The sequence below is a fragment of the Falco naumanni genome, chromosome Z (assembly GCF_017639655.2).
Source record: "Falco naumanni isolate bFalNau1 chromosome Z, bFalNau1.pat, whole genome shotgun sequence".
In the NCBI taxonomy this organism is placed as follows: domain Eukaryota; kingdom Metazoa; phylum Chordata; class Aves; order Falconiformes; family Falconidae; genus Falco; species Falco naumanni.
The window spans coordinates 42,357,075-42,384,903 of NC_054080.1; the positions used below are offsets into that span (position 1 = coordinate 42,357,075).

Genomic DNA, 27,829 nt, shown 5'->3' on the forward strand with positions numbered 1-27,829 from the left:
TTGGAGAAATCAAATGTAATTTCTACTTGAAAGTTAAAGTGAAGGGAGTCGGGAAGGAGAAGCACAGATCTGACAGTTTAATTTTACCCAGTAGACTAACACAAACTGTTTGAATGTCTAGTTACAGTACTGGTAAAAGAATATAAATGTTATTTTTTGCCTCTAATATTTCTGCATAGAAACTTTGCAATGATTATCCCCAAATCAGGACAAACAGATTAAGACAATCCCATCATTTTTCAATTTGTTGAGTTAGCTCCCGCACCTCCTTTGTGTTTTCAGAGTGACATTTTCTATTTTATTTTGTAATTTAATTTCCTTTCTGTTTTACTTCAAAGCAATTACAGACTCTTAGAGCAAAAACATAACACATAGACTAGGAAGCACCAGCAATATCTGTGTAGTGGGCTATTGTGTTTTAAAAAACACATTCACTGCATACCTCAAAGTGGTGAGTTATGATTCCACCCCTGGCACCCTTGTATTTTTCTTTTTTTTAAAAAATTTTTTTTAAAGTCAATTCAGTTTAAAATAGACAAGTGGATCTAACTGGACATAGCCCTTACTTTATACACTACTACCTTTTTGAAGCACATACCTGTGGAAAACTGAATTTTTCATCCAGTTAGCAAAATAATGATCTTGTATAGTTCATATTCTAATTTCAGTCCAAAAAAAATAGTGTTATCTAATCTGGTATTCGTGGTCGCTGGAGTATCTTTTAAAAAAAAGCCCTGCCCCTTTAAGCCCCAGCTAAAATTAGATATGAACTTACTATCCCATGATGTGGAGTAATCATGATACCCTTGTTTATGGTCTAAGATCAGATGCATGAAGTCTATCTTTACAAAGAGGGTAAAAATAAGTATATACATTTTCTAGTTGTAGAACTTGAGTTAATTGAGACAAGATATTTGTGTACAAAAAAATTTTACAATGATAATCTTGTATTATAGTACAGATTGATGAAAGTTACTTCTCAACATATTCATGCACTGCCAGTTTTGACCTACAGTTTTCTAAAATAGTATCCTTTCCTTTGTGGCAGTACTTGTTGCTGCTAACATAAAACATGGGTTTCAGAGGTATCTCATCCATTGGGTATGGTTCATAAACATTGCATGGTCACTTAATGGTGTTCTTTTGCAAACACTGAAAGTTTGTATAGCCATTGCATTGATACTTTTAAATTTCACCATCAGGCTTCAGATGTAGCAGCGGTGCGTGGTATTTTAGTAAAATCAAATTTTAAAAGCAAAGTCTGTGATACAGTGCAACCAGGAAAACATGAGGATGGATGCTAAATAGATCTGTTAGTAGTAAATATTTTGTATGGTTTTACAGTGTTGTAGATTAAACTTACTGGTAGTTGCTGTTTTGACTTTTCTTGTTATGTTGACAGGGTTGCATTAGACACGCTTGCTGCATTGCTAAAATCAAGTAAGTGCTTGACTGCAAGAAACTGTGTAGTTGAGAGAGATATATGTGTGTGTATATGTATATAAAACTTTAGTATTAAAGTCTGTGCCCAAACCAAAATCAAGAATAGGAAACATAGAAGTGAGGCTACAGTTTTACCTGCAGTCTCTAGTGCTTTAGTATTTGTGTGGAGTGTATAGATGTTTAAAAATTAGTTATTGTCTCTTCAGTTATGCAACAGAAAGGCTGCACTGGTTTTGCAGAACTGATCTGGATCCAAGGTGGAGAAATAGCCTTTTACACTCACCTCAGCCCTCTAGCAATGGGTATTTATAGTTTAACTCCTGTGCATCTTCTTTATATACGTATCTGAAAATATCTGTTGGATGGCAAGGGAAAATACAGGGTTTCTTCAGGAACCTTTATGAATAATTAGGTATTATGTCTTAAAGACAAATTTGTCAGTGATGCTCATGAATTGAAAACAAGTGTAAAAAAACCCGTGGTCTTGTTCCCAGACACTGGCTGGCTGGGCCAGCAGCAGTGTGCCCTGACAAATGTCGTATTTGCAGACTTTGCACCAGGATTGTAACTGACAAGGAGTTAAAAACATTCTCTCCAAAGAGTTGCATAAAATCTACAGCATCCCTGGTAGTTTTAGTGGAGTTGGATGAGAACTGAGGTGTGATTAGATTTGCAGAAAACCATTTCAGGCAGATGACAGGAAACTTCTGTACCAATTATTACAACTGCTGAGTTTTCTCATGTTTGATTAGTGTGATACCTTGGTCTTACAAATTTCTGTATTTGCTAATTTTGGAATTTCTGTTTGGGGAAATTTAGGGAAACAAGTATTTTTGTATTCTTGTCAGTATTCAGTTTTGTAAATTGGCAGTTAAACTTTAATGCTGGGGAAAAAATAAATTTTGAAAAGATGTGTCTTTAAAACAGGAGGGCTTGCACATTTACTTTGAGACGTCTTATCCAGTCATTAGGGGTTTTGACATTGTAGCTTCCTACACTATGTTGAAGTGAAACTTTTCATAAAAACACTAATCTGTGGTATGTAGAGTCCAGTTGTCATACTGATCATGCAGTATTTGGGGTATATATTTTGAATTTATCAAATTTGAGTGATAGTTGTTGCAAAACTGTACAGATTACAAGTGGTAAGAAGTTTGTTTCAGATCTCATGTCTACACAGTGTGTGTGGCTAGATATGGATATGCTTTATATAAACACTTTTTTTAAAAAAAATTGCTACCTAACTGTATCTTACAATTACCTTTAGGTGTAACATACACTGTTCTTCTGTAAACCATGAAAATTACATGCAATGTTATTCCGAAGAATGAAGTGTAGGCTCCTGGCCTCAGTTATTCAGCCATTTCTGTTCAGGATGATGTAGAACTCTGTTAAGTGTGGCTAAAAAGTGCTTTAAATGAAATGATTCAGCTACTTGGGTAAAAAGAATAATTTTAACGTTGATTTGAAAATAATATTTAAGTAATTGGGCAATTCTTAATTTTTTTTCCTAACTTTTAATAAAGAAACAAATGCCAGGAGAGCAGTAGACCGAGGATATGTGCAGGTGCTTTTAACAATTTATGTTGACTGGCATCGTCATGATAGTCGACACAGATACATGCTGATACGTAAAGGAGTTTTACAGTGCATTAAAAGTGTTACAAACATCAAACTGGGAAGAAAAGCATTCATTGATGCCAATGGGATGAAAATTCTTTACAACACTTCACAAGTAAGTTTCTCAGTAGTCGTTCTTTTTTTTGTTTGGTTTTTGTTTGTTTGGGTTTTTGTTTTCTGTTGTTGGTTTTGCCTCTTTAGCTTTAAAAACAGATCCTGACCCCCAGTTTGTCATAGTTCTTTTATGAAATTCATGGTCATTCCTGATTATGGGGGTAAGGATTATTTTCTGTACTTGACTGAAGCAGAATGAAAGAGTACAGAATTAAATTAGTATTTGCTATTATTTGGCTGTGACTATCTCTGGGAGGGGCTGTTGACCTTAGTTTAAAAAAACAGGTTGGGGGAGAAATCTTTTCATTCTGAAGTATGGGTTTTTTAAACAAAGTGAACTTGAGTTGGTAGAAATTATTCTGGCCTTCAAAGGAGACATTAATAAAATTTATTGTAAACAAAATATTTTGCTACTAGCAAATCCTAGAAATTGGTAAAAGAAATGCAGTTTGACTATTAGTTTGAGAGATACTTTTGTCTTGATTATTTTCCTGTTAATAGGAGTGCCTTGCTGTAAGAACTCTTGATCCCCTTGTCAACACATCCAGCCTAATAATGAGAAAATGTTTTCCTAAAAATCGTCTTCCTTTACCAACTATTAAAAGTGCTTTCCATTTCCAACTCCCAGTTATTCCTGCCAGTGGTCCTGTGGCTCAGCTGTACAGTTTGCCTCCTGATGGTATGGTAATGTTGTATTTTATCTTTGAGTATGTCTAACATTGCTTTATGTAGGTGGAATCAATTGCATTTATTTGTGTTCTCTGCTAAAACTTGGACACTGAGACTCTTCTCAGCTAGCAGAGGACCCGTGACTGTTAGTGTAGCACATCAATTTCTAATGTGAAGTTTTAACTGATGAAAATTTTGTCCTCATGTATGTGGTTATATTTCTGAGATATGAAATGAAAAATAAAACGGGAGCTAAAATGTGATGTTTGTTAAAGTCTGAAGTGTAAATAATAAGTTATACGTATTAATCTACAAACTAAATGGGCTGTCTTTATAACTCTCGTACCATATACATTCTCTTATGTGAAACTTAGTGCACATCCTGTTTTACAGGAGTGTATATTCCTTGTTTTCTTTCTGTTACTCTGATAAACTGGATGTAGTGAATTTAGATTAACATGTGCCATTTGAAGCACTGTTTTTTAAATTACTGTGGTTATTCCTTCATTTACATGGTGAGAAAAGTAGAGCTGCTTTCTTGGACCATTGCAGTCTCATAGGCAACACTTGTCTGCAAAGGGTTTGTTTGGTGCTTTGTAGGAGATAGGTTCATCCCACTGTGAAAACCTTTCTTATTCTTGAATTATTAATGTTTAATGCATTTTCAGATAGGGTGAAACAGCTTGGTACCTGGGTAAGCAACTGATGAAGTTGCTGTCAGAGAGTTACTCTTAAAATGAAGAGGCAATGTCAGACTTAATATCTTCTTATTCACAATATCTTCTGAAACACAATGTGATCATAGTTTGAAAAAAGATAGCTATTTTTTTTGGTTCATATAGTTCAGACTCAGGAGTTCAGCGTTTGCTTATATTTTGTGTTCAAAGTAGAAAACACATTTAGAGTGTGTTCCAAAAGCCACAGAAATTAAAACTCTACTTAATACAGTATCTTTGGTACTCCATATTACCTATTTAGAAACTTCCTGTACTGTTGAAGTAGACCACTGAAATTTTGTTTTCTTAAGTAGGTCTGTGATCTTTTAAAAAAGTGAAAAACCTGAGGAAATAGGACACATAGGATTTTCTTTTAAAGTAAAAACTTCTGTATTAGAAGAATAAGTAGAATGCTGGGGTGGGTAAAGCTCTGAGTTTCTTGTATAGTTGGTTTTGTAAAAGCAATAAATGTAATCATTCTGAACACAGCAGAAAACCAGTATAATTTGTAAACCTCTGAGCGAGCCTTTTACGGACAATCAGCAAATTTCCTGTGTGGAAAAGAGTCTTTCAGAAAATATACCAAAAAAACCCCAGCACTCAAACTGCCTGAAATATCTAGAAAATGATCAAATTTGCCACGAATAAGCAGAACATCTGCCAGAATAACTGGTTTATGCCAACTTCCACATATTAAGGATTTAGCCCAATTCTTGTTAGTCATGTGTAAACAATTAATTTGCTTCCCCTTTTTTTCTTTGTTAAAAACAGAGGAAGTCCTGCACCCTTCAGCATACTGCATCTCTAGCTCAGGTGGAAAGTAGTCATTAATGTCCAAATAGTTCCACATGTCTAAAAAATAACATCTTGCTGTATTTTTGGGGATAAAATTTAGTTCCACATCTGTGCATGCTAAGCGGTTGGAGATACATTTATGACTTTTTTTTTTTTTTTTTTTTTTTTTTAATTAGGTGCCATTTAAGCAAGACAAAAACAGTGAAGAGGGTACTTTGTCCTGCTGTTCACTGATACTAGGTCAATACTGGCTGGCATAACTAAAAGCTGCCGAGAACTCATAATTTTTTTTATTAATGTGGTCTTGATTACTTACTTTGGGAAAAGGTGTCAGAGCTCTCATTTTGTGCTAACCACAAGCCATCCCAAGATGTTCTTGGCACATCCACGTTGTAAAGTATTTCTAAGGGCCATCTCCTGTCTTGCTGGGGGTGTTTTTTGAGGTGGTGGAGGTGTTGGGGTGTTTTTTGATTGTTTTGCTTTGTTTAAACCAGAGATCTTTGTTTTGACTTAAAACTGGATGGAAATGAGTCTGCAGTATTGTGAAACAAGCATTTTGTTTTGTAAATGTAGTAATTGGTGTTCGATAGTTGGGTTTCACATTTTTTTCAGGTGATAAGTAAAAAAGAAAATAAACCCAGAATTTAGAATTTTCTTTTGAGCATATTTCTTGGATTAAATGTATAATCTGCCTTACAAATCTTTTTTGTGTCATAGTGGATGACGTAGTAGATGAAAGTGATGATAATGATGATGCTGAAACAGAATCAGAAGTTGAAACCGAAAATGATGATGACAAGGACCAACATTTTAAGGTTGGTGTGAGACACAATTAACAAGCAAAAATCAGGCATAACTTTTTTTATTTTCTTATGTTGCTTGAATCCTGTGTACAGCCATATGTTTTAAGTGTTAAAAGGACTTTGAGAGGTTTTCAGTGCAATTTCTAAAATTAAAACAGCTCATGAAACTTATGAAAGGTGGGTGCTGGTTGAAAATATCAACTTTGTTGTTCAGATTACTTCAAGATTATTATTTTTTTTAAATTTAAAACATTTAAAAAATGTTTGCTTCACACTTGATGTTTTTGGAGTACGGTAGAACAGAACTTCAAACTCTGTTAGCAGTGTTCTGTTCCCAACTTGTGTTTCCCTCAACCTGCTCTTCCCACCTAAGCTGCTCAGTATGCAGGAGCTGCTCTTAACTTTTTCCAGCATTCTGGACGGGGATTGAGTAGGTCAGTGTTTCAGTAAGGTAACTTTGAAGTTGAGCCAGCTGTAGAGGTAAGAAGTCAGACCTTTCACTGTTGTATCATTTTTGGAAGATTTTGTTCTGCTCTCCAGCAGCCAGTCAGGACATGAAAAGACATCATTTGGTCAGAACTGCCTTATTCTCTGTTTTTATGTTACATACGTTTAGGAGGTATTTGATTTGTCTGTCCATGGACTAGAATGACACATTTTATTCAAGGCTCTCATGAGCCCTGAGGAAGTGAGTATCTTCCATAGAAGTGGTTATTCCTTTATCACTGCAGTCAGATGAAGTCTTGCACATTTCTAGTTGCAATAGTGCAGTGCACAGATCTCAGGTAAAGTATGGTCTGATGTCTCTGCATAATACACATGGATGACAGCAAGAAAATTGAGATGTTTGTGATCTTTCTGTTGAACCGTAGGCTTTGGCATACTAATAAAACTGCTGCTTAAACTTTCATGATGAAAGGTGCAGTTAAGCTAATTTTGAATTAGTGATATTCAGCTTTTAAAGCATGGCTGTGTCAGAAGTAAAAGGTGAATGTAACTGTTTTAGAAGTTCATTAATTCTGGATGCAAGATTGATTAACTTTTCCTGGTGTTTTTTCAGAATGATGATATTGAGACTGATATTGATAAACTGAAACCTAGACAGGAATTGGGAAGACCCATAGAAGAACTGAAAATGTATGAGCAATTTTTCCCAGAACTTTCAGAAAACTTTCAGGTAAAGTATATGACTGCTAGGGTGTTCTTTGTCATGACAGACTGACTCTGGAATACACTTTGACATTCTTTTTTGGGTGGATGGTTCCTCTAGCCAGAAAATGAGAGTCTGCAGTTCTACAGCTACGTATGAGAGTGCTTAGAGTGAGTTATTTATTTAAATGTTATGGTTAGTTAAATGAATATATCCAGATGGGTTACTTTAACCTGACTCACAAAGGATTGTGGGTAGATAAAAAGGAGAACTGTTTTCTGGTGTCTGATTATTGCACAGTAGAAAGTAAAATAGTAAGAAAGGACATAAAATTTCTGACAAAGATTCCTTTATATTACATATTTCCTTAAATGCTGTGCACTTTTTTTTAAAGTAGTTCGTTAAAATATCTGGAGAAACATGTTGACTTGATAATTTGTTACTCATGAACTACTTGTTTATTGCTTTGACACTAGCTTCTTGTAAAAGCTGAAACTTCATTGCTATGCTTATTTAAGTTTAAAACATAATAACTTGTCTTCAATTAAACTCGTTTTGCAGTATTGCAAAACTTATCAGGAACAATGAAATAGAAAGTTTTCTAATATAAGTGGAACATTAGGAATGGATTACTTTTTTTTAAAAATAAATATTTTTATTATTTTTTCTCTTATTTTTTAAGGAATGTGACTTAGTTTCCAAGGAACCAAAGCCTTTTGTACCTGATGTGAATCTGAGCGGACCTATTGTTGTTCCCACAGCAGGAGAGGAGCACTCTGCTGAAGCAAACCAGTCAATGAAAGGAGTTACTCTGAAGGAAAGCAATCCTTTATTGACAGAGGAATACAATAGAAGGCCAGTCTTTCTGGAACTACCAAAGAAAGACAGTATCAAAGACAGTAGTTTACATCAGCAAAATGATCAAAGAAATGTGTTTCCATCATGCCAGTGTCTAAGCCAAGAAATTGTGAGAGGCTTGGACAGAATCAGTCTGCAGAACAGTGCAAAAAATGATCAGTATTATGGTACAGGTTGTGTAATAAAGAAGGAAAGCAAAACTAGCCTTACTTCACTTGCTTGTAGTAAACCTTGTGAACATGTTTCGCCCTGTGGAAGTAGCCTTTTTGAAGGATCATCTGTCCAGCTGGGAAAACTCTGTTGTACTGGAGTAGATTCTGAGGAGGAGGATTCCAGATCTAGTTCATCAGGGGAGCAAGTTGTGCTTGAAGTTTCTGATGTATCACCAGTTCATGACTGTGACCTTTATATTGAAATGGTAAAAACCACGAAGTCTATTCTTGAATATTCAGAAGTCGCCTATCCAGATTATTTTGGCCACATTCCACCCCCATTTAAGGAGCCTGTTCTGGAAAGGCCATACGGAGTACAGAGGTGAGTTACAACACTACTTTTTTGTTGTTGTTTTCATTCCCTTGAGAAACAACATTTAAGGTAAGGTTAACAGACACATAAGCAATGTTTACTTTGAGATCTAAAACTATTTCCAGTGAAGAGCAGTGTGAAGGTAGGTGAATAGGCACTGATCAATGCAGAGCCATAATGAAGAACACAATCTGAATCTGTAATATAGTTTCTAAATTATACATTGAATTTATAGTCTCCCTTTCTTCCTTTCCACCACCTCCCATCTAAATTTTGCAGTTTGTAAAACAAACCAAAAAACTTTACAAAAACCCCAACAAACAAAAAAACACTACCTGAATGCTCCCTTCAGGTCTTAGCAAAGATAGGACAGTTTAAAGATATTTCAGCTCTTCTCTTTGCTGTGCTAAAAAAAAAAAAGCTACTTTTCAGGAAAATGTAGTGGGAAAAATTAAGAAATTTGTACACTGAAGTGTTAGGGTTTAGTGTTTGCAGTATAACAGAATTTAGAGGCAACGAATGCTGAGGATGCAGCTTGTGTTATGTCCTGCAGAATGACACACAATAAACACAGAATGAAAAATAAACCAATGAAAACCAACACGCCCATTTATTTCTTCATTGAGAGATATTAGATGATGATGAAGAGTGATGTGACTCTTAAGAATAATTGCAGAGACAGTATGAGCAGCTGGCTCATACGCATAGTAAGTTACTGTAAGTGTAAATGAGCATGTTAACAGAACATGCGATAGTAGGTACAAGACCTTGCCCCTTGCCCAGTTACTAGATTGAAAGCTTCCAGCTTTACACTTCAATCAGTTTCTTGAGATTCTTCACATTTAGTTATTAAAATTATAAAGAGATTAGGTGTCTTTAGGTTATGCAATTAAAATCCTTTAGCAGTTTCACATGTAAAAAAGTGATCTTTCTAGTGAAATGACCAAGTGTTGAAACATTAATGACATAATGAATAAACTGTTACTAGAAAGCACAGTTTGGTGTTGAAGGTGAGTAGTTAATCTTCCCTGTAAACTTATTTTTTAGATAATTCAGCTGATTTAGAAGGTAGATATTCTTGTGTCAAAAATGACCTAAGAACTACATTTTCAGAAAATCTTGCAGATCTTCATGTATGTTTTTGTAGTACTTAATAGTTCTAATTTTCCTAAGTAAAATTGAGTGAAGTCAGATTGAAATTTGCCATTTCGATGCTCGTTCTGCTTAAATATAGAACACTGTATTAACCCTGATTTTTAACCAGCAGACCTACTTGTGTGATTATACATAAAGCTGATTTCTAAACTGTGAAAGTAATTCTAGAGTATATTTTCTTTTTACTTTAAAATGCTTAATTTTTATTATATTTATTATGTTGAAAGTAACTTTTTTAGGTCTCGTGTGAAACAGGAATGAAATATCAGATAATACTGCTAAACGACTCAAAAATTCTGCATCACCTTTTAAAGGTGCACTGTCCTAAGAGTTCGGTTTTCTACACATTACTCAGTCTTGTTACTGCAATGTGACAAATTTCTGATATGGCAATCTGTTTAAAAAGGGCTTATTCTTTTTAGGACCTGATTGTTTATATGAAGGTGGGAAAAATGAGTTTGGTAGGGGACATGGAGAAACTTTTAAGTGTTCTACAAAACTGACCAAACTCTTTTGACATTTGGTAGGATTTATTTTTTCCTTAATGTAAGCAGCTAGTTATAGCTTGTCAGCCAACTCTCCTTTAGAAAACAGATGGGTGCCTTAATTCAGCCATGTAATTTAAGAAAACATTTTTGGGGGCTGAGGTGGGGTGTTCTTTTTACTTTTATTAGACAAATGCAATGTGGGGATTTTGGGTGTGAATTTTAGTCTTGTAATACGCTAGCAGGTGCAATATTTTTGTATTTGTGCTGTGGAGTGCTTTTACTTTTACATTTACAAAAAAAATGAAGTTTTTTATATTCGTCTACCTTTTAGGGAAGAAAATTATTATATAATTCAATACCAGATAACTTTGGGTTTAAATTCCTACTTTTTTCCATTTCTTAAGATTTTAGGTTATTTTTTGCTGTACTCTAGTATTTTCTAATCCCTTTAGTGTTTTTTAATCATGTGACACTTAGAAGTGATCATCAGGTGGTTCAGGCTCCACGAAGGACTAATCTATAAACACAGAGCTCCACATCAGCAGTGTTGGGTTTATATTTTTTCATTGAATTATCTCAAAATAGCTTCCCTTTTCTCTTTAAGTTTTTCAGAACCTGAAAATGTCCACTTCTACTTTTCCTTTTTGTGTGCATCTTGAATACGATTTCTTCCTTCCTTTTCTCTACATTGGTTATTACTGTGGTATTTGAATGCCTGGCATTCATGAATGGATTTTGTCTTAACAAAAGTGCTGTGATGGTAGGAAGTATTATGACCCCTTAGAGCTGAGGCATACTGAGATCTGAGGAGTTGTGCAAGATCTAAAATCTGTAGTTCTGCCGTGAGCTGAACTTGATCAGATGGATTGTGATGAGTCAGCCTCTTTACAATTTTGTTAATACATGGGACTTGTAAGTTGTTTTCTTTTCCAGTTAGTTTTAGTTTAATAAGAGGTGCTAGAATTGTGCACTTCCCTTCTTTTTCTTGTTCGTTAACAATATTTACTTTAATTAAATGGAGAATTTCCAGCCTGAGTATAATTTACAGCTCTGTTCCTGTAATGTTTGTTGTTAATCTGCCTCCTTTTCTACTTACTGCAGGTGCTGTGCACGTTTTTTCACACAGCTGTGCAACTAGATTCCATTCTTGAGCTGCAATGCATTCTTAGTTTTCCAAACCAGGACTAGATACTGCCATTTATGCAATGGTTTTATGATCTGGATAAATATACACCTAACATTTGGCTGGCATCACCAAATTCATTCTGATTTGATACCTAGTCAATGAGTGAATCTAGAGCTCCAAAATGAAAAGCTAATGCACTAATACGCTCACTATATGACCTACTCTCTAAAAGCCTTCAATTTTAGCTATGGTAGGACTCCTGTTAAGTTACTAATGACTTATCAAGTGCTGTCCTGGATTAAAGCATTATGTTTGAGTAATTCCTGCTTCTACTATAAAGTATGAAGCAGTGCATTTTTTTCCTAAAGATAAACCCCTGTGGGTTGTGTGCTTGAAAACTCAGTTCCCTCATATAGAAATACTAGACTCGGTCAGCTGTGAATGCAGATATTTAAACTTACATACACTTATAGTTTGTGCACATAAGTGAGGATGAGGCTGAGGGCTCTATAAAAATCTGTCCCACTGTCTTCATGTGAACTTTGTCAGTTTTCATTGTTGTATGGGGTCGTTCCTCTTTTGTAATTGGAAACAGTATGCAACAATTTAAGTGAAAACTCTGCTTTTTATTTTAGGACAAAAATCTCTCAAGATATTGAAAGACTGATTCATCAAAATGACATTATAGACAGAGTTGTGTATGACCTTGATAATTTGAGGTAAGTTTTTACCCTTCTGAAAGCAATATTCAGCAAATACCCTAAGCCTATTCTACTTTGTCTGTGATACGATTTGTAATATTTAAAGCAGTACTATTATGACAGACTTCAACAGAAGTTTCATCTGAGGTGTTTTCTGCTACGCAGGCTGTGTTTAGAGGAAGGTTCAAAATAATTTCTGAATTAGCAAGTGAAGGCTAAAATAAATGTAATGGATTTGTTTTGGTGAAGTTTGTTTACTCATTTTAGTCCCTTTTCTTTTTCTACTCATAGTTGTTCAGTACCAGAAGAAGCAGATGTTTTGAAGTTTAATTCCAAATTTGAATCTGGAAACCTGCGCAAAGTTATTCAGATCAGAAAGTGAGATATTTCAACTCTTCTTTTCACACTTTAGGCCTTCTATTGCTGCTTCATAAAAAAAAAGATTGATTTGTTTTTGTTAATCTTTAGAAACGAGTATGATCTAATTTTGAACTCGGATATAAATAGCAATCATTATCATCAATGGTTTTACTTTGAAGTCAGTGGAATGAAAACTGGCATTGGTTACCGATTTAACATCATCAACTGTGAAAAGTCAAACAGTCAGTTTAACTATGGTAAGATACATTTCCTGTCCTTTAAGAAGAAATACATAGAAAAATATCTGTACTCGACAGCTCAGCTGTTTCATTCCCTCTGTCCTGGGATCAGTATTATATTCCTGTTATCAGATCAGATTCCTTTTTAATATTATTACTAGAAATGTTTTGACAAGTTTCAGTTAATAAGAAAAGAAGTGTCTTAAAACATTGGCTCTCAGTTTTTAAAATGACATTTTGTTGTAAGTGAGGCCAAAGCAGAAGAAATTTACTGGTGGCTGCAGCTAAAACTTGTCTTCCGACCATTTTGGGAGGACAACACCAAACCCTGTTGATCCACACACGTGCAAGAAGAATGATAGCTGTCATCATTGATCGCTTTCTGAATAGAGGTATATTTTCAGATGTGAAAGTAAGCAGAGATTCTCAAACAGTTTTGTCATACTGGTGGGAAGAGAGACACATTATTTGAGAAGGAAAAGTAAGTCTCCTTTGAAATGCTGGACTTCATAGGCCACCTTTTGGTCTCCAGCAAGTGGTGCCTGCTGCTTGTATCTCATCCAAAAGTACTGGCTTACTGAATATGCCTTTCTTCCACTTTTCTGGGGGTGGGATGGGGTGTGTGTCATTTAGCTTAATATCATTTGTTTGGTGAGATTATTTTTTTTCCTGCGGGATTTTCTGAAATTTGTCCTTTAAGAAGAAGAAGCTCCCCTCTCCCTGCCAACCACAAACTCTTGGGACAGAGTAGCATTGTACTCTTCTTTTTCATAATTGTACAATTCACATGGATAAAACCAAGAATACCAGGTAGTTTGACCAATAATAAGATGCTTTTAGTTTATTTACTAATCTTCATCGGTTACTTCAGATATTCATTCATATATTGCATATACTTTCCCGACAGTTACTTTTGGGGTTTTTTAAAGTATGCTGTCTGCATTGGTCAATGTCTTTGTCTAATTATCTAACCAGTAACTAATGTTCAATTAATATGTATTATTTTCTACTGTAATATCATATTATATGTTCAATTTAAGTATACTTTCCAAAAAACACCAACTTTAAAGAGTTACTGTTTTTCCTGAAACCTCAGTTAGCTATCCAGGTGAACAGATGATAGTTACCAATTTTTTGTATTCTCTTTGAAGCCTTTTTGTAATGGTGAGTTGGGTGAAGTAGGACCCAAGACTTCTTGTAGTTTAACATTCACACTAACTACAGCTTTCATGAGCATTTCATTTTGGTCTTCTGTAGGTCTGATTTCTTTATTTTTTATTTAATTTGTTATTTTCTGAAAACAGGGACATAATGAAAGGAGAGGGGGAAGAATTTTTTGTCAGCTGGTTAGAAGAGTGTACAATACCCAGGCATTCATGAAAATACACTGTGATAGTGAGTAAATGAGTGTAGGTAGTTTGGAGACTTCCATCTAAGTGTTGATGTGGTCCGTTCCTGCTATGACCTTGATGTTTAATGTTAAGCATTAAAGTGAGATGCATTTTTTTCTTTAAGGCATGCAGCCCCTCATGTATTCTGTTCAAGAAGCATTAAATTCTCGACCATGTTGGACTCGTGTCGGGACAGATATTTGTTACTATAAGTAAGTACACCAATGAAATATACAGCAAATCTTACGGTGAAGATTAGAATGAGGTACAACTTTTGAGGAGAAATATTTGCTTCTGAGTTTGATAATTCTGTTGTAGGAGTTCTGTTGTGAACAGGGTTTTCTTCCTGAATTACTTCTTGGAGAGTAAGAGTAAGAGAAGTGATCAAAGTATACAGGATCTTATTTTGTTAGCACACTGCTAATATTTAAGCTGTTCATCTTTTATACTTTTGACAGAAATCGCATACAGTTCCAGAGAAGCTTTTAAGGGAATGTTTATATGCATGCTTACTTGAAATCTTAATAGTGATTTCCAGTAATATTGATCACATGGTGCTTTTGATTAGGCTCCTGTATTCTATGATGCAATCACTGTGGAGCAATCCTGGAACACAGGATGAGAGGGTACAACATAACCATGCATTACCCTTCTTCCCTGGCAGTTGTTTGCTTCCCATTTCTTTTCTTTTTTCCAGAGCTTTTTTTGGTTTTGTTTTCTTACTTGTTTTTGTTTACTCACCTTTTCCCAGTATGAATGAATGTATATGGCTGCTATAATACCTTTGCAGATGGTGGGAACCAGTGTATTTAATGTGGATGTATGCAAAAGAGAAATATAGCCACTAAAAGTCTTTCTGGCTCTTAGAATGTGTGTTCAGGAATAATCAATGATATGAAAAAAAATTATTATAATGTGTTTTATCACCTTCACTTTACTCTTAGGAATCACTTTTCAAGAAGTTCAATTGCTGCTGGAGGTCAGAAAGGAAAATCTTACTACACAATTACGTTCACGGTGACTTTCCAACATAAAGATGATGTCTGCTACTTTGCTTACCATTATCCATATACATACTCAACTTTAAAGGTGAGAAGATTATGATCTATTATGCAGATAAATATTTATGCTTTTAGACAACATGAGATACAATCATTCATGAGTGAATTCTTTTTATTTCTTTTTATAAAATTCAAAATACTCCTTAAAATGGAGAATTTTCATAAAATATTAGTGTTTAGACTGGAAAACTCTGTATGTTGTTCTAAAGAACAGTCCCTGGAAAATTAAAATTAATATTTACTTGCAGGCTAAATGGATTTTCTGGGTATCATAATTCATAATTGACTAGAAACAGATTGGAAATTGGATGAAGTGTTTGTTTTTGAGTCAAATGACTTGTATCCTGCTGTTCTACATAAACCTCTTGAACTGACCCGTTCAAGATACTATATTTAATTGGAGACCTTTTTCGAATAATGAATTGGCTAAAGAAGTGCTGTGAAGCTTTCAGTACTAAGCAAAACAGCTAGCTAGAATGTCTGTTGGTGAACTTGGGGATTCGGTGGCCAGTGTGTAACTGCTTTGTGTGAAGCTTTTTACTAAGCCATTCTTGTTCTTGGAAGAAGTAGCTGATAAGAGATGTTAGAAGCAGCTGCTGCCTCCAACAGCTTGAGGGCCTGGTGGTTCCTCCTGTCCAGTGAAGGGCCCTGGAAGTCTCTGTCCCAGGCTGATGGACATGGCCACTGCTTTCCTGTTTGCTTGTAAAGTTAAGCCACTAGTGAGTCTCAGTGTGTATCCCAGGGAAGGAGAGACTTGCACACACTTGCACATCCCACCTCCTCCCAGCGTGGCTGGCAACACAGACTGGCACAGACAAGGTGTTGCCTTCAGCAGCACCTGTGTGTGATACTACTGGGACTTGCGTGAAAGGTAACTACAGACACGAAAGTCCTTTACCTCCTCTCCAGTTGCTGAGAACTGCAGTTCACTAGTAAAAGTACACACACACACACACTCTCTAGAATCACAAGCACATGCACGTTTGTGGACATCTGGTGTGGCCCATCCTTGTTATACCCGTGCCTGGATCCCAGTCTCTTCCCTGCTGTGCAGGCCTCCAACTTGCATGCTAGTCCAGCCTGATTGCTCACTAGCAAACAGATGTGTGCACTCACATGCTTGTCTCACAGGCACTCTGCAGTTTTGGGTTCCTCTCAGATGCCAGCATGGACTCTCTGCCCACCTGATACCCCTGCTTTGACCTGGGTGATCATACTCACTGGGTAGTCCACCTTGAAGTTTGCTAGCAAACTGTGCATGCACCCCTTGGCCATGCATACTAGCTTCAGGGAAGATGCATATGCTTGCCCTACCACTTCTAGCAGCTGGTACCAGGCACATGGGCTTGTAACATGTTCATACCCCTAGGTACTAGCACCAAGACATCTTTCCTTGCCTTGCTCACCCTTATCACCCCACTAGATGGTTTTTGGGACACACACTGTTCTGGCTGCAATGGTTGGACACCAAGACCCTCATGCGCTCCAGCAGCTGGCACTGAAGTGCCCTCTTACTTCCGTTGCTGTTGCTACGCACAGAAGGGTGCCTACGCTGCCTGCAGCTCCACCAAGTCTGCTCATTTTGATACCAGCAGTAGCTGGCACTTTGGACATAAAGTCTGTGGTGCCCACAGGGGTGCTCCCAAGAGGTATGGCCTCGATAGTGACTGATGCTGAGACCCTTGCGCATTCCAGTTGCTGACCCCAAATCCACTCACACTTGTCTTGTTAGTTGCAGGTAGTCCACATAGCACTTGCATGCATGGAATAGAGATAGCTAAGGGCAGACTAGGGATCAGGTACATGAGTTTTGTATAGTCCCACAGGCCCCCCTTGAATATCACAAATACTCCTGTTCCTCTTGCTTCCTTCTTGTCCCTCAGGTGTCCATCTCCAAAACTTTGCATGTAGATTCTTAATGGCCCATCAATTAGAGAATGGAGACTCTGGTCTTTGCTATTTTTTCTGTTATGTCTTGTCTACCAGGATTTTTTCTCTCTGTTCCTGTTTGTTACTTCTCTCTTTACTTGTTATCCGGTTTTGCACTGAAAGGGTGCATAATCAGATAACCTTAATGAAGCAGAGGTTCTTACCTTCCACATACTCTTACAATATTAACTGGTAGAAAATAATGCGCCCTCTGTGCCTTCATCTTCGTTGAAGTGGTTGGAAAGACAGACTATAATAAAGAGAAGTATTCACTCAGAGATCTAGAGTGATATTTCATGGTCAAAATTATGATGGAAACTTGGAACATTGTTTAGAATAACAAAAAGAAAGGTAGTTTAAAGAATACCTGTGGAATACCCTTATGATACATGACTGCAAAAGATTTGAAGTGTTTTTCCATTATTTTGGGGATGAAGATGCATCTTCAGAAGCTGGAATCTATGCACAACCCTCAACAGATATATTTTCGACAAGACGTTCTCTGTGAGACCCTGGCTGGCAACAGTTGTCCTGTAGTCACTATTACAGCCATGCCAGAGTCCAATTACTATGAACATATCTGTCAGTTCAGTAAGTATGACTTCCTTTTCTTATCAACTGAAAATTATGTAAAACTAGCTCTTTATGAAATAAAATTTGTATTTAAAACTGTTGTGTGTTGTAAAAATAGCAATGTAAAACACAGTTAATGAACCTCATGAAATTGAAGCATCAATATTCAGGATTTGTTTTGCATTTAATGGTATTTATTTGTGGTAGTCAGATAAGGATATCTACAGCTGGATATAGGAGTAATATATTAATATATTTTAAATCAGTTGCTAGGTATTTCTGCATGTTATGTTTTGCAGACTACAGTTCTTGGAAAAGAATACCTGACTTCTGAGTAACTTTTTTCTCCAAATGCTCAAGTTATTTGCTTGTCAGAAAATCTTCCATAAAGCTAATATCTGAGCTACTGTGATTTGAAGTAAGCTTTTAGTTATGACAGCATTCCTGCTTTGTTCATCCACCCCAGTACTTTTCTTGGCTATTGGAAAAAAAGCCGTCAAAGTTGTTGTATCATAATTGCCAGCTCAAACTAGTTGTGACTGTATAATTGTCTGATTGAATTTAAAGCTCCATTGTGAGAGTTCTGTAATTGGCAGTCCTTATAACAATATTCTGGCAAGCTCTATTATTAATACTCCCAAATACTGTATTTTCCATTGTAATAAGTGAAGCTGGCTATTGCTTCTTTTTTCAATTAACAAACTGTTTACATAGCTTGAATTATATTTTGCAACTTCTATGCATACTTCTTTTAGGGAATCGTCCTTATGTTTTCCTATCTGCTCGTGTACATCCTGGAGAGACTAATGCAAGCTGGGTTATGAAGGGAACGCTGGAATACCTAATGAGCAATAATCCAAGTGCCCAATGTTTACGAGAATCTTATATTTTCAAAATTATTCCCATGCTCAATCCAGATGGTGTCATAAATGGAAAGTAAGCATAAGTTTACTCACAAATATGTAACCTTTAGTACTAAGTCTTTGCATCTGTTATTTACCAAAAATCTTAAAATCTAAACTAATCCCAGAAACACAGAAATGCAACACTTAACATGGAAAAAAGAAACACTTAAAAATTACTAGGACTTCTCAATTTTGTTTGGCCTTTTTAAAGGCAGATGCATTGTTCCATGAATTTCAGTTTTATTAAAAGTATTTTCAGTTGTTCATGGATGATAATCATTCCTGTGTGATTTGACATGACATTTTAATTGTCTCTCTGAATTAGTCTTGGATGGGTGTTAGTGTTACATGAGAGCACAGCTGCTTTTAGGAAAAAGCTAAACAATTTCATGGTTCTCATGAACAAGACCAGTCCTTGTATCCGAGAGAGCTTTTTATGTATTTTTTTTTTAATTATAGTTTTTAGAAGGATGTTATGGAAATGGTTGTTGTCAAATGCTATTAAAAGGGGGATAGTTAACAGGTATGCAAGAGAAAGGGTAAGAGACTATCTTGATTTAATTAAAGTTACTAGAGTAATTCTTTCACTTACTAATTTCTTAATTTATTTCTTTTTTCTTAATAAATTTAAGGGATATTTCAGAACCTTTTGATACTGCAATGAGTAAGCATTTAGCAGTCTATATTTACTTGCTTACAGGGAATTAAAATGAAATGGAAATTCTGGTGTGGTGAATCTACAGTTCCTTCTTACCTAGTAATGGATAAAGGTTTTGTGAAAAAAAAAAAATAAAACCCAAACCAGTTATGGATTTTAGTAGAATCCTGTCTTTATATATCTAAAAGCATGTATATAACAAAACAGCTGGAATTAAATAATTCAGAATACAAGTGGAAGTTTAATACAGGGACAAGTAAGAAATGTGTCCCAAACAGACATGGTCTAAAGACAAATGTACTGAAGATGACTTCATGTTCATGAATTTCTGAAAGTTTAGAAATTCTTGCTGATAGCTGACTGAATACATGATCTTTAATCTTTACTGTTTTTTGGTTTGTGGTTTTTTTGGTTGTGATTCCTTTTTTAAATTTTTTTTGTTTTTCTCACAGCTACTTGTGTTCTAGCAACTTCATGTTTCAAATCTTAGGTTTCTGGCTGATATTAGTCTTTATATTACAGAAGTCAAGACACCAAAACTGTAAAGATACCATATATTTGAAATTCCTGATTCTTGAACTAGCATTTGAATAGGATTGCAAGCCTTCAGTTTTAACAGCAAATAAGCAAGATTACATTTAATTCGTATAAGAAGCTACTTCTAATTTATTTTTAGGTTTTCTGTAATGTAACTTAACCCCCCCTCCCCCCAAATACTTCTGCTGTTTGGCATGTTGGAAAACTGAAGTTTGTTTCTCACCAGACTCCTTCCAAAGAAGTGGTGGTGACAAGGAAAACATGGGGGGGGGGGGGGGGGGGGGGAGGCTTATTTAAAAGTATGATAATACAGACTACATCATGTGTTTTTCCACCCCCCCACCCCCAACCCCCCCCACAATAGCCACCGTTGCTCTTTAAGTGGAGAAGATTTAAATAGACAGTGGCAAAATCCAAATCCAGATCTGCATCCCACTATTTACCATGCTAAAGGGTTACTGCAATATCTGGCTGCTATAAAACGTTTACCTTTGGTGAGTACGTGTGTGTGAGTAATTCTGAATCTTTTTAACCTTGTCTATGTAGCTAGTCTGTAAATCAAACATTTTAATATGTTTTTTTAAACTGTGTCACACTTAAATTCAACTTGGAGAACAGGTTTTCTGCAAACCTTTAGATCTAAATCTTTTTTTCTTTGCTAGGGTAGAAGGTTAAACCTTCCTTCGATGAATCCTACATTTTTTGTCTTAATTTATAAGAGTTGTTTCCTGTTCTTTGGAACTTTCAACAGTGCAAATAAAAACTTTTATTTCTTCTCCTATGACTTTTATAAAATGTTATTTCCATATGTCTTGGCTTTGTTTTGCCAAATGATTTATTGTAGGTCTACTGTGATTATCATGGTCATTCCCGTAAAAAGAATGTATTTATGTATGGCTGCAGCATCAAAGAGACAATGTGGCACACAAATGTTAATGGTGCCTCTTGTGACTTGATGGAAGACCCTGGTTACAGGGTAAGTTTGACATTTGTGCCTTTTTCACTTGGCATGAATTTGGAATATACATTTCACATAACTTCCCAATATTATTCTGTGCACGCAGTGAATTTATAGCATAAGCAGACTTGATTAGAACGGTCTCTTTTTCGTTCTGAAAGTTTAAAACATACACTAATATAGCCAAAGTAGAGTTTTTTTGGGGTTTTTTTTTTGTCTTTGTACCAATACATGCTTTTTTGTGTTCAACATTACCGTTGTAATAAGTAACATGGCAGATATGCTTCTGTGCATTTGTAATTACTGGATTAAAAAAAAAAAAAAAAGTGATTTAAGCATGGTAAATAATATTCTAGCAGACAGGGAAATAAAAATACTGAATGGCTCTGAGAAGTACTAATTTTTGTGTACGGAAATAGGCAAGGTTCCTTTTATAAAGAGGAGTACTTAAGGCATGTGCCCCTAATACATATACATAACAGACGTGCACAAACAATATCCACTACATTGTCTTAAGCTTTCAAAAATTGTGAAAGATTTAACGCGTTACCTGTTTCTTCTGTGTAACTCCACTGCCGCCTTGTGGTAACTGCGAATCTGTCCAGCCCAATGCCTACAAACCCTGTAATTTCTTTTGAGATGCAGTTAGTCTTTAAAAGAGTGTGAATGCACGTTAAAATGCTTGTTATGCATCCGTGAATGTAAATGAGTACAGATACTTTCCGATTTTCCCCTCCCTCAAATCTCCATCACTTTTAAAAAGAATTGTATGTCTCCTTCATTTTCTTGTGTGATTTCCTGGATGCTGAGTCCGATTCCATTCACATCTGCTGCTCAACACATTTATACGGGGCTTTGCCACTTCAGCGTGCACTACTATAGTGCATAAAAGACAATAGTCAATAAGAGTTGTAGGAAAAACCCAAAAACTTTTAGCTTCAAAAAGCCAGACCGAATGTTTGGGCAAGCTTACACTAATAATGGTATATATACAATGGACACAGTAAATTCAAATTGGTCATGTGTTTTGGCTTGACTACCTTCTTTCCAGCTTTTATTTGTATCAGTTATTTAGCATTAGTGAAATACATACATTTGCATAACTGTTTTCTTGTCTGTTTCCAAAGCTGTTATTTAAACACTTACATTGAACTTCCAACTTCAGGAACACGAATCAATATGTATTTAGTGCTTTGCAGAACATGAATGAACTTTATGTATTAATAAAATACTGCATGTGTTAGGACTGCAGATTGGATTGTTGAAACAGTCTTAAGTAAGAAATTGAATTAAATTAATTGTATGAGGTATGTATTACATTTAACGAGCAAAGCTACTTAGGTGAATTAGGAGGACATGGTGATCACCTGAAGAATTCCGTATCCTAATGTTACCAACATGATTAACACTTAAATTAAGTGATTGAATCTAAAGAAGAGGATTTTAGTAAGGGGGAAATTGCAGGCCTGTTGTCACTTGAAAACATGGGGTTTTAAAAACTCAAGGTGGAGGAATGTTTTCGTTTTTTCTCTTTTAATTCAAATCGCAGCAAAATTTGCTTGTGATTGCATATTCCCCTCCCCCCAGTTCCATAAATGAAATAAAAGAATCACTGTATTTTTCCAAATTCTGTCCTGCAGGCACTTCCCAAGATTCTGAGTCAAACTGCCCCAGCATTCTGCATGGGCAGCTGCAGCTTTGTAGTAGAAAAGTCCAAGGAATCAACTGCGCGAGTTGTTGTGTGGAGAGAGATAGGAGTACAAAGGAGCTACACAATGGAAAGCACGTTATGTGGATGTGACCAGGGCAAATATAAGGTAAGAAAATATATCAGTTAAACTGTTCTTGCTTGGTAATTTCTCCCATTTGCGTCAGTATCGGGTTCTATAACCCTGCTTGCTTGCTTTAAACACCTAAAATTCTTCTAAGATCTGTGTACGCAAATATTAGAGTGGAATGACATAATTTACAATATTACAGGTTACATAAGTCTTCATCTGTCACTTTACACCCCCCCTTCTCACACCCATATAGTATGTTGTGCTTATTGGCTGTTTTAACAAGATTAATATTAAATACTGCTTGTAACACTATATGTATGCATGTAATTAAAAAAATCATAACTGTTCTTTCCAGTAGATTATTAAAATTGGGTAGTAATAAACCCCAATACTAGAATAAAAGATTCCTTTTCACATGGCAACTTCAGACTATCATGGCAGTTCATGGTTCTTCAGCAGACATTTAGTAGTGTCTCTTACAGAATTTTCTTGTGTAGCTGCAGAAACAGGCTTATAAATCAAAATGCTTTAATATCAGGCTACCAGAACTACAAATTACATGTCTCTGAACTCATCATAGTTGTTTGACTTTGTGGCTTAAAAATTATTTTCAATTTGTCTCATTCAAAAGCATTAACAGGGCTGGATATTTGAAAACAAAACATGACCCTGTTTGTGGTTTCTCACTAGTAGAAAATTTACTTAAGAGGAAATTTTCTTAGGCAGAAAACCAGGAGAACCACTGCCCTAATATCTAATCTTCAGCCTCTGTTACTGGGTTAAATTTAGCTACAAATTGAAGCAAGTTTTTGGAATGAACGTTCATGGAAGAAGTGACAGTTTCCTCTGCTCGAAAACAGAATTAAGGAATGCTAATCAAGAAAATAACCACAAACTTTAAAAAGGTGCTCTTGACAAAAAGAGGAGGGGGGACAGACAGGAACAAAACAAAAAAATTGAAACATGGTATATTTAATATATTAATATATGCTCCAACACCAGTGCTTATCTCCTTAGAAGAAAAACATATTTTGGCAGGAATTTGAGGTGGTCTGTAACTACTAAATGAATGAGTTAATTTTGTCAGTTAACAGAAGCATTCCCACTATTGTCAGAATATTCCATTATTTCTCAGATTACGTCATTATGGAGCTTTAAAAAAAACCTCATCCAGCTTGCTTATTTTGAAGCTTCTAGGATATTCTTATACATGAACCTTGATGGCTTTAGCAGTGTTGCTGCAGAAAGTTCTTAAGAAAGGTGAATTGAAGATACTTTGTGGATAAACTTGCAAGATGCTTAACCTGCAAAGCCCTTCTTCAGTGAGGGAGGAAAAAAAAGTCTAAATTCTGTGGAAAGGTTCTTATTCAAAAAGATAAGAACATTCTTCTGTGTAATATAAACTAGCTAATGAGATCAAATTGTTTTGTCATTCATTTTATTTGGAATAAAACAATTTGTGAGGTCTTAATCATCCTCTGAATGTACAGGAAGATTCTTCATTTTTTCTTCAAAACAGTAATGCTTAGACTTCCTAAGAAAGGGTATCTAAAAGTCTAAGATGACTAGACAAAGAGCAACATCTCTCCAATGAAAATGTCAAAGAGATGAAAAGGCTCAGGCTTTTTTTTTTTTTTTTTTTTGTGTGTGGAGGGCGTGGCACCAGCAACTCTGTGAATAAACTTGCGGTATGAATTAGATGACGTATTTCATAATATGTTATTTCAAAATACAATCCACAGAGAGGAGTTAAACTGTAGAAGTTTCCTCCCTTCCTATTCCGATCCTAATGGACATGACAGTTCAGATCTGAGGAACTAGACTGTGTATCAGTTAAAGGTCTGAAGCACTTTTCCAGCCTTCTTGTTTGGCATCATCGCTGAATTTTGTTCTAAAGCACAAAGAGCATTACTCAACAATTCTGTTATTTGTGGAAGAAGTGCTGAGTCTTTGCCAAAGCTGGATAATACCAGAACTTCAATTTTTGGTTATGCTAGACTATTTCTAGCCAGAACTGAGATTAGTAATTCTTACCTGAATTTAGGATCCCTAGTGACAGAGTTATCTCTGGAAGCAATCTCATTTTAACTACCTGCGTGAGTGAGTCTTCCTAGCGTGTTGAGAATTAGTGCTGCAAATACTGCTCAGCCATCTGCAATTCAAGATACCAAAAAGCAAATGTTCAGGTGAAAGGATGCTCCAAGATCTACTCTGGAGCATAACTAAGATGCCAAACAAAAGCACAATTTCTTCAATAATTCAAACCACCTGAAAACTGAAATCACTCCCTTTCCTGATTGGAGATTAATATGTTTGGGAGTATTACTTCTTTTTTTTTTTTTTTTTTTTTTAAGTTAATAAAAAAGATTTTGTTATCTGTCAATTTAATGATGCACATAAAGAGAAGACTTTAGGAGATGAAGATTCAGTCAATGAACTTTGTCAGTTACCATGATTCTTCCGTCTCTAGATTTTGAGTTCTCAAAAATGATCGCATCTTTGTAGCCTCTGCTGAATAAGAAAGCAGAAGAACAAGATGATGTTCTACTGTCCAACTGACTTCTCCAAATCTTAGTATGGCTGTTTTCAATTTATTAAGTACATGTTACAGTAATATTCTTCTCAACTTAAGGTCACAGTCCATTGTGCTTTTGTTTTGCATCTTTGCTTTCAGGTAACAAAGTTCATCACCGAAACTCTGTGTTCATTTGAAGGTATTTTTGTGACATGCTTAGTAAAGAAGACTTAAACCAACCATCTAAAATGTTACTGTCTAGCAGAAAGACAGTTGTATAAAATGTAAAAGAAAAAGGAATGAAATTCAGTGCATGGTTTTAAAAAGAAAATAAAACCAAAACCAGCTACTTTCAGTGCTTAAAAGCTATGTTTCTGACATTTAAGGAACTTTAACAGGCCACAGCTAAAAGTACTAGAGCAACAGCTGAAGGTGATTAGGAGATCAAGAAGAGGAGTGTAATTAAGGCTTCGGTGAAAATGAACTTCACCTCAGGTTCCTTAGGGCAACTATTTATTATTATTATTTCCTGAAACAGACTTTGGGTCTCTTGTTTCATGGAAATTAAGAGATTTGGCTGATGGAAGAATAACAATAGGTAAAGAAATCTGTTATGTGCCAGCTGTGTGGTATTGCATTATGATTTAAAGAAATAACAGAAACAAATTTAGATTTTGGCATAGGCTTTTACAGCAAGTATGTAGGCCCTTCAGTGTAATAAGTTCAAATTTTATCATCCAGGCATTTCACAGTTACCTGCCTCCAATCTGATCCATTTAGGTCTTTCTAGTTATGTCTTCTTTCTGCTGTGCTGAAAATAGCAGACACGGAACATGCACACGCTATTTATCTTTCTAACAATTGTCTTTGCACTTTCTTTCATACTGTACTTTTGTCCTTTTTTGACTGAAAACCACTCCTATTACACTGTCCATAAGGAGTCTGTGAACTAACGATAACTTCTTCAGCAACAGATTTAGACAATGATTGGAAAAGTTTCTGAACCATCAAGTTGTGCACGTTAGTAATCTGTGTAACAGTGAGATTACTGTTACCCTTGTCCTTCCTTTTCTGCATACTTGTTGCCTCTTGTCCTTAATGTTATTTTAATCTTTTTGGGGCAGGGACTGTCTTCCTGTGATTAGCGTAGTGGAGCCCCAGCTATGATTGGGGTCTTCGAAAGTTATTGACGTGCAAATAAATACAAAACAAAAACAAAAAATTGGCCTCTGTGGATAAGGTACTGCACTGGGAGTGAGGAGAACTGATTTCTGTTCCCAGCGGGGTCAGTGACATGCTGAGAGACACTGTGCAAATCGCTTCAACCCTCTCTGCCTCCATTTCTCCATCAGTAAAGTGAGGATAATTCTTCCTTTATTAATAAAGTGCTTTGAAACCTACAGCACAAAAGCATTATAAAAGAGGTAAGTAGTATTACTATTAACAATAATACTCAAATATCCAACTCTTGCTCACTGCTGACAGGTTGCTGTACCATTTGACTGGAGGATGGCACTGTTTAGAATAGTGGATGCAGCTTTAGCTTTCTTGTTACTGAAAAACACCTTCTTTACGAAGACTACCGAGGAAAAAAAGAACTTGCAAGAAAATTAAAATCAAACTTTCCATTTATTATGTGTGTATATGTTAAAAACAAAGTACATGAAGAATGCGCGGACTGTATCATTTCTGGAGCAACAGAACACTTTCTTTTAAATGTTCCATTTTAAAATACATCAGTGTGACAACATATGCAAAGCTTATGTGTATGTTTTTTAGTGTTTAGAAAAAAAAATTCCTACTCCGTTCTTTTTGCTTCATGTATTTTCCTACTTGATGACTTAGTTCACCACCAGTTCCTGGTTCTTCTGCTTCCCTGCTTCTTTTGTCAAAGCTCCTTTTTAACTCTTCTTTACCTTAAGAGGCTTAGAAGATCCAAACTAAAATCCTTTTAAATTTTCCTGAGATACAGAAGTTGTAAAGGAGGAGATTGAGTTGTGTTGTGACATTGAATTTGTCAGTGTATATACTGTCAGTACTAGTAAATTCCATAACTGTTGAGGATCACTCTAGAATATCATTCTCTTGTCATAAAGTAGTTAAAACCGGAGGTTCTGTCCTTACATACTGCACTGCTAGCTAAATTAAAAGTGTAGAATTATCTGACAGGAGGCTTTATCACAAGCATCATATTCTCTGAGTTTACATAAGTTATACCTCCTAAAAACTCTTTGCAGAGGAAAATGCCTTGGTATATCATTCAAGTTAGAAAACATCTATGGGTTTTGATACTTTGTTGTTTTTAATTACTAAATGTGTGAATAAATGCTTTCAGAATTAACACATGTATCCTCTAACTTATAGGAGAGGAAGAGATGTTTGTATCAAGGAGTAACTTGCCTTAAATAGTCTTATTTATGTGTCAGAACATGGCAATGAACTTGATCATAGCTACAATATGAATTTGCTAAATTTTTTCATTCTGATGGAACTTCTGCTGAAGAATCTTGTATTTGAAATTACTACTTATAAATTTTTCTCAGGTTTTAAAAATAATTTTTACTTACAAACTTGGACACGATACCTGCCTCTTTTCTAATGCCACTGGGTAAAATCCTGTTAATATGGATGTGCCAGAAGTGTAGACTATTAACCTCCAAAGAAATGTGGAAGTGTCCAGAAATGTCTGCTCAGCCTTAGAGGAATGGTGTAGATATTCGCTGAGTTTTCTCTGATACTCTTAAGTGTTTACAGCTCTT

The 27,829-nt window shown here is 35.7% G+C and overlaps 1 protein-coding gene across 9 annotated transcripts in view; it reads left to right on the top strand.

Moving 5' to 3' along the window:
* AGTPBP1 (ATP/GTP binding carboxypeptidase 1) overlaps positions 1-27,829 on the top strand; it is a 66,788-nt gene that overhangs the window by 20,882 nt on the left and 18,077 nt on the right. For 7 of the 9 annotated variants that reach the window (XM_040579720.1, XM_040579718.1, XM_040579717.1 and 4 more), the window contains 16 exons: positions 1,403-1,440; positions 2,970-3,178; positions 3,679-3,856; positions 6,075-6,172; positions 7,221-7,337; positions 7,993-8,702; positions 12,098-12,181; positions 12,455-12,541; positions 12,632-12,780; positions 14,278-14,365; positions 15,098-15,242; positions 17,581-17,734; positions 18,472-18,652; positions 20,181-20,310; positions 20,661-20,792; positions 22,415-22,591. In XM_040579720.1, the coding sequence (XP_040435654.1) occupies positions 1,403-1,440; positions 2,970-3,178; positions 3,679-3,856; positions 6,075-6,172; positions 7,221-7,337; positions 7,993-8,702; positions 12,098-12,181; positions 12,455-12,541; positions 12,632-12,780; positions 14,278-14,365; positions 15,098-15,242; positions 17,581-17,734; positions 18,472-18,652; positions 20,181-20,310; positions 20,661-20,792; positions 22,415-22,591 (2,677 nt within the window). The other 2 variants (XR_005825573.1, XM_040579723.1) reach the window with 2 other exon arrangements.